Source organism: Cyprinodon tularosa, unplaced genomic scaffold, assembly GCF_016077235.1.
Source record: "Cyprinodon tularosa strain WSP-4 unplaced genomic scaffold, ASM1607723v1 ctg97, whole genome shotgun sequence".
In the NCBI taxonomy this organism is placed as follows: domain Eukaryota; kingdom Metazoa; phylum Chordata; class Actinopteri; order Cyprinodontiformes; family Cyprinodontidae; genus Cyprinodon; species Cyprinodon tularosa.
Genome location: NW_024039751.1, coordinates 1521214 through 1528466, shown reverse-complemented (window position 1 = coordinate 1528466; position 7253 = coordinate 1521214). Strand labels below are relative to the sequence as shown.

General features: G+C 38.5%; 1 protein-coding gene across 1 annotated transcript; it reads right to left on the bottom strand.

Moving 5' to 3' along the window:
- Positions 1 to 214: 214 nt before the first annotated feature.
- LOC119776931 lies at positions 215 to 3406 on the bottom strand. The gene is made up of 2 exons (XM_038275588.1): positions 2166 to 3406; positions 215 to 1674 (listed from the first exon to the last, which is right to left on the bottom strand). Exons 1-2 carry the CDS (start codon positions 2290 to 2292, stop codon positions 215 to 217), a joined length of 1587 nt encoding a protein of 528 aa, XP_038131516.1. The 5' UTR covers positions 2293 to 3406.
- Positions 3407 to 7253: the final 3847 nt, after the last annotated feature.

Sequence of the window (7253 nt, the reverse complement as noted above, 5' to 3'; positions counted from 1 at the left end):
AAAAAATACAAAACAAAACATATTTACAATGAATGCAAAAGCAACTGTTTTCCCAGTTTTCGTGTGGAAGGTTGTGGCATAAGTAACTTATTTTTGTGTGCCAAAAATAGAAGAAAAAGGAATTACAAAGAAAAAAAGCATATTTACAAAGAATGCAAATGAGTGAAATACGTTTGAGCAGTCACTAACAATTCTGGCACTGCCATTGCTCCTTTCAGCATTTCCCACATGTGTATTTGTAACACTTTTCACAGCGCACTTTTGCACGATTGTCCTTGCATTTGATTTTAGCCTGACACTTGGCTCTTTGTCCGAGTTGTGGTGTGGAGGGTTGTTGCCGAAGCAATTGCTCCTTTTGGGCCTTTTTCATACCCATGTGGGAGTGAGCCAACTCTCTTGCCAGTTCAAACAGGAAATCCACCCGTCTTTCCTTTCTCCCGGTGCATAATTGATAGAGCACGTGGGCATTCAGTGCTGCAATGTCTATCATGTTGTAGAACACTGCTACTGGCCAGCGCCTTGTTGCTGCACGGACAGTGTATTCCTGCACCATCTGGTCCATTACATCGACGCCGCACTTTGTTGTGTTGTAGAGTGTGATGGTGTTTGGCTTCTTTTTGGTGGTTTTCTGTGTCTCAATCGTGCTGTGCATGCTGCTGAGATCATACACAGTCTTCTTCCGCTTGGGTGCATACACAGTCAGTGTGGCACCAGTGGATGAAAATACCTGGGTGGTAAATTCATTGCGGTGCATCTGTCGAGTTGACGGTGGGATTTCTTGGCGAATCCTGTTGACTGTGCCGAGGATGGTTGTGTTCCGGCTGAATAGGCGTTTTGCAAGTGACAGTGATGTAAAGAAATTGTCTGTGGTAACATTTCTGCCCTTGTCCAAGAATGGTTCCATCAACCTCATAACTACACTCTCAGACACTCTCTCCCCACGAGGCCGAGTGGGGTCCTTGCCAAGATATGGGAGGATGTTGCAGACGTATTTGGTTTTCAAGTCACATGCCACCCAAAACTTGATACCAAACTTGTCTGGTTTAGTTGCAATGTACTGTAGGAAACAGCAGCGAGTCTTGCACGGGAAAAGTTGTTCGTCAATAGTGATGTCTTGACCAGGAATGTAGGATGTGATGCAGTTGGTGACAAACAATCCCCATATGTTTGAAATTGCAGCAAACCTATCAGTCTGTACTCGCTCGCTGCGGGTGTCTCTGTCATCAAAACGCAGGTGATGCATGATGTTTTGGAAACGGCCTCGGGTCATGGTTTCGATGATGTGTGGGCTTCCCAGGTTTTTCGACCAACAGTCAGGCAGTGATGGCACCTTGAAGATTCCCCTCATGATGGTGATGGAAATAAATGCCATTAGTTCAGGTATGCCCATGAACCAATGCACATGCTCAGTTTGCTTCGCATGTTGAATTGTACAGTCTCGAATGATGCCAAGCATGTCCAGAGTGATGAAACAAAGGAAGCTCTGAAGGCGACTTGTGATTGACCTCCTGGCTTTAGCTGTTGGCTCTCCATCTGCGCTGTATGGCGATGGTGGGGTGAAATGTGGACCCGTTCCCACCTGTTCTTCATGCCATACTGTGCCATCTTTTGCAGTCTCTGTCACATCAGTCGCCAGCCGAGCTCTCTTCGTTGGTTGGGGAGCACTCTCCTCATCTGTAGCGTGAAAAAAATTTAATTATGAGCAATGGGAAATTCAAATGCTATCACAAATGCAAGTATAGAAGCTAATCACAGCAAACATTGTTTATTTTTCTAGTTTCAAGTAATGTAGTAAAAATCACCTTGGAACTAGTATTTTTCAACTAGAAATAAAAACCTCAAATTAGACTATTTTTACTTGTTTTAAGAAATTTGCCGATGGGGCAAGCTTTTTTTTTTTTACTAGGTTAGCAATATTTCCTAGCCAAATTTGCTTGGCAAAATTTGCTAGGCAAACAACATTTGCTTGAAATGAGTAAATCAAGCTAGTAAAAAATCTTAGCTAGCAAAGAAGCTTGCCCCATTGGCAAATGTCTTAAAACATGTCAAAATAGTCTAGTTTTTAGGTTCTTATTTCTAGTAAAAAAAAATACTAGTTCTGAGGTGATTTACTCCCTCACTGAAATGAAATGTAAAATGGGAAATAATATGAAAAGAAATATTACCTGAAGACAACTGAGACAGCTCGGAGTCTGAATCCACCTGGAGATTGATGTCTTCTCCATCCGATTCGCAAGGGTCAGCTCCATTCAGGATCATCTCCAATGCCTGTTGAGTGCTGTATCTCTGCATCTTCGTTCCTTGGAGAGGAGCTTCTTTCACCACAAAATTCTTGAGGGAAATGAAGCAGTAGTCCACATGCACTGGTATTTATCCATCTAACAATTGCCAGGTTGCATTCACATGAGTCGTTATGGTTACATGGCGTGGGAGATTCACACGTTAATTCAACCATTATCTGGTTGCAGTCATATGACTCGTCATGTTCACATGGGAGATTCACACGTCCAAAATGGAGAGAGTGATGTGGACATAGAGTTTGAAGACACTTATGCGAGTGATGAGGAGTCAGATAACAATGCCTGTGTGGACAAAGAAAACCAGGAACCCACTGACTGCACAGCCAGGACATTGGACATTGAGCCCCAATCAAATTAACACATCAAGCCCCGTGACAGATATCGCTGGCAAAAAAAGGATTTCATCAGTCCCAATACTGATTTTTCTGCTCCAGCTCTCACAGATGATGCAACTGTCCTCCACACACCGCTGCAGTACTTTGAAAAGTTTGTCTCAGAAGACATGATTCAAGCTCTGGCAACCCATACAAATGAGTACAGCGTTCAAAGTAATGGAAGATCTGTGAACGCCACAATCAAGGAAATACAGAAAATGTTGGGCATGTACCTGAGGTTGGGCTTGGTCCAAATGGCTGGAACCCGTATGTATTGGGAGGCAGATACGCGGAACTCCCCAGTTGCTGATGTGATGCCCCACAACAGATTCCAATCACTTTTGACAATATTACATTTTATGAACAATTCAACAGTGTCAGAGACTGAAAAGAGGGACAAGAGGGACTCTGGAAAAATTCAGACAATGGCTTGAGCTTTCAATCACTGCACTATGGAACTATTGATTACACTATGGAAATACTGACTTGAATTATGTCTCATTTCTTTTACTTCTATATCTCTATATTATATCATAAATGTATCTGTCAACACTCTTTCCTGGTCATGTTAATCTTGTCTGCCTCAACTGACCTAGGATGTTTTTTTGCACATTTTTTTGCAACTCATAGAATGTTCTTTGCACAATTATCTTTATTACTCTTACTTGTACATAACCATTTGCAAGGATGTACTAAATGATTGAGACATATACAAAAGCATTTGAAATTTGATGAAAGTTTTGATAAATGCCATTCTGTTGTGAGGAACTGCAAATTAGTTTTGGGATTTGTCCATGTTTTGAGAATGACATCTCAATTTCAAGAAATGAGCCAAACCAAGGGAGAAAAACTGTACTGTAACACACTGGGGAGAAGCTGTCTGTCCCTGTTTGTCTTGGCTGTTACCACTGTGAGGTGTGACCCCCTCACCCCTCACCCCACACACGGCCCATAACAGCCTCATTACCATGACAAAATGAGTGATTAGTGTATTCGGGAAAAGCCGCCGGGACAATTGACCCCTCCCTGGAAGTTCTAGGTAGGCGGAAAAATCCTGGTATTTCTAGTGTTAAAGCAATTTATTAATCAATAAGATTTATTAGTGATGTGATTAGTGATTTTAGTTATGGAACTTATTGAAGCCCCCCCGACAAATAACATCATTTGATTTTTTTCTGATTGGATGACCAGACCCAACAGAACTCTCCTCTCCAAGAAGTGTAGGCTGCTTAAACAAAATACACTTGCATTATGAATCAAAACTCATTGAGAAGGTATACATATTTTGGCTCTAGTCTATTTTGGGGAATTCAGAAAGAATATATATGTAGCTATTCCTTCAATGTACGCAACAGTTAAAGCTGAAGTACAAAGAACTTTGACCGCACAAGATGGTGCACTGTGTTGCACTCAATGCAGAGATAAACTGTGCTGCAGAAGAACAAGCCATTGAACATATTAGGTTTCAGAGCACATCGAAATATATGCGCCTTTCTGAAAGGGCCATTAGACTTCTGATCAACTTGTAAAAAATTTGGTTGCTTTAAATGTGAACGTGTTAATTGCATGCAACATCATATTTATCCATTTTAGTGTAAAGTTTCGGCAATATATCTTTGTTTTTTTCACATCAGGGTTGTGTGCTCCTCGCTGTACCTTTCCAAACTTAGTCAATTGAGATTTAAAGGTGAGGAACCACAAAGACATCTAAGGGTATATTTACATGGTAGGCAAATGCAACCCAAGTCAAATTTTTTTTCCACATATGTGACTCATATATGACTTTTTCATAGCTGTATAATGGCCCAATTCTGGTCTTCAATAACTTATAGTTTTAAAGCTTCACATCGTATTTCATGTGACTGGTATGTCATGGCCAAGTCTACTACTACATATCTACAGAGAAAGCTGCAGCATCCCTGATGCTTTGTAAACTGCTATTAACATGGAATAATCTAGATTGAATTCTACAAATATCCATCTGAAAAAGCTCCTGTAGAAAATGTTCAAAAAAGGCAGGGACAGTCAGTACAACTGTTCCATCTGGTTGGGTAAATCAAGTGCCCATATGCCCCCCATGCTGATCTTTTAGCCAATCACGGCAGCATTAGCAGCTGTGACCTAACACAGGCTTGATTTGTTTCACATTTCTGGGAGTTACGTCATAACTGCTTCTCTGGATTTTTTGTTTCTGTTCAGGTTTTCAATTGGGGTTTTCATTTTTCTTTGATTTAGTCATTCTGTGTTGCTGTTAAGTTTTTTTTATCATTTTACTTCTTAGTTTACTCTTCCTCTGTGTTTATTTTAGTTCTCTTTTCAGCATTCCTTTAATTAAAACTGTGCTATAGTTCTGCTTATATATAGTTTTCTGTTTTCTTTAAATTGTGTTTTCCCATTGCAGATTAGTTATCTAAATTTCTCCAATCCCCCATCCTGTAGTTTTCCCTTTTGCTCATTCTATGTTTCTTATTCACTAGTTTCTTTCCCTTTTGTGTTATATTAGTTCTTTCAAGCCCTATTGCATTTCCCTGGTTACTCTTTGATGCCCTCTAGTGCCCCTTCTTTCCCCTTAGCTGTCTTCTAGATGCTTCTGTTCACACATGCTCCCAATTAGATGAATAATCGATTAATTGTTCTGTCTGCCATATATACTCCTCCTCTGCAGTTCCTTTGCTGGATTCTCTTTAGTCTTAATGTATGTTCGTCATGAGGGTCCCCTACTCTTTTGTTCCTGAGTTCTCTACTTGTTATTTCTGGGTTTATGCTTCTGTTACCCTCTACTTTGTTATTAAATCTGCAAGAAATCATCTCTGCCTTCCATCTCTTCATTTGGGTCCTCAACAGGTCCTCAGCATTCTGGGATATATCTGCCTCCTCTGAGGCTTTTCTTTCGTCTCATACACTTCGTACACACTTTTTCTCTTATGACCCTTGGCCATTTTCAAAGAACCGCAGTGAGAAAGGTGAGCTTCAATGACTGTCTGAAACCGTAGCTCACCTTCCTGAAAATGTGCATGTGCATAAAAGATAGCTAACAGAACAAGCACCTAAGATGCCCTTATGTGAACGTGTCACCAGAATGATAGGCAATTGGGAGGACCACTTATTTGGATGATCCATCCCGAAATAAAAGATTGCCCTCTTTACCTTTAATTTCCACACTGGGATAGTGCTTAATTTATCACAGTCTTAGAAAACCCAGAATACACATAATTTTATATTGATTGCAGTTTAAGTGTAGGGTTATTCAAAACTGTTATTATTTCACAAGTGTACAGACTGTAGACTGAGGGAGGGGGCACAAGGGTTCTTCTTTTCTTTTTAATAGTAACCTTTAGTTTAATCAATATTTTCCTGTTATTGCTAATGCAAACTAAACTCCATGGTGGTGCAATTAACAGGGGGATGTAGGTCAGTCTGTACAAATTTAAAAACTAATATTCCTGAACCCTTAAATAATTTTGCGTTGTGTATAAGGATTAGGTAGCTAGCATTATATGGTATTTGCATCACGTCATACACTTTTATCCCTCAGTAAACAACTCCAATGCGCTCTCGATTTATCCAGCAGCCTCTGTTAGGCTTCTGTTTCTCTCTCTCTCTCTCTCTCTCTCTCTCTCTTGTTTGTCACTTAAAGTCTGACAAAGAGGATAGAGAATCTGCAGTGAAACATGGACAGGAGAACAGGAAGGAGTTCAGACAGTGATGCTTTTCTGTAATAATTTTTTATTTGTAATAAAGAATAAAACAAAACAGGGAACCGATACAGTATTTTTAGGGGGAAAAAAAACATGAAAATAAGCATTATAACCTGTATAATACAATTTTTATATATACATATATATATATATATATATATATATATATATATATATATATATATATATATATATATATATATATATATATATATATATATATATATATATATATATATATATATATATATATATTTAATGAGCCTGATAAAAATATGCAAGACTTTATAATTAATATTCAAACATTTCTTTTATGTTTAATTTGTCTTCAACCTGAAAGACTTCATGTATTTTTAAATTTAGCAACAATAATATTATCCTACAATACCCATATAATTAGGCTCAAATAAAGAAGGGTTGTTAAAAATCAACAGTTTTTGTAAAAAGAACAAAAGTACATGAAAGCGCATGTTTTTTACACTTTTTAAAATGTTATCTAATGTAAAACAAAAACAAATTTTTTGTTAGAAAGAACAGTTTTTAAACATTCTCAGAATAACTCTACTGAATTTATGGTAGAAATTTTAAACAATCTCTAGTTACAAAATGAGTTATTACAAAAAAGGAGCACTCTTTAAAAGCTATTCAGGCAATTCTACTCTACTGTACATGCCAATAACTACAGTCATCCCTGTTTTTCTTTGACAATATTCCAATAAACCATTGCTCCCAGCCTGAGGTGAGTTCCAATATAAAAGGATCACTAGGAATTCTCACTCAGCTGTTAAATTCAAACATTACAGAGAGCATCAGGCTTTGTGATATTCATTGATATGGTCTGATGTATTTATAGGCCCAACTCATGCATTATACATGCGTTC

What these genes read in the sequence shown, in the direction of transcription:
- LOC119776931 (XM_038275588.1), bottom strand. Translation starts at nt 2,292, where the DNA reads ATGCAGAGATACAGCACTCAACAGGCATTGGAGATGATCCTGAATGGA. An exon ending in GCTGTCTCAGTTGTCTTCAG is followed by an intron (nt 1,675 to 2,165) that starts GTAATATTTCTT and finishes TTCACGCTACAG; the next exon opens with ATGAGGAGAGTGCTCCCCAA.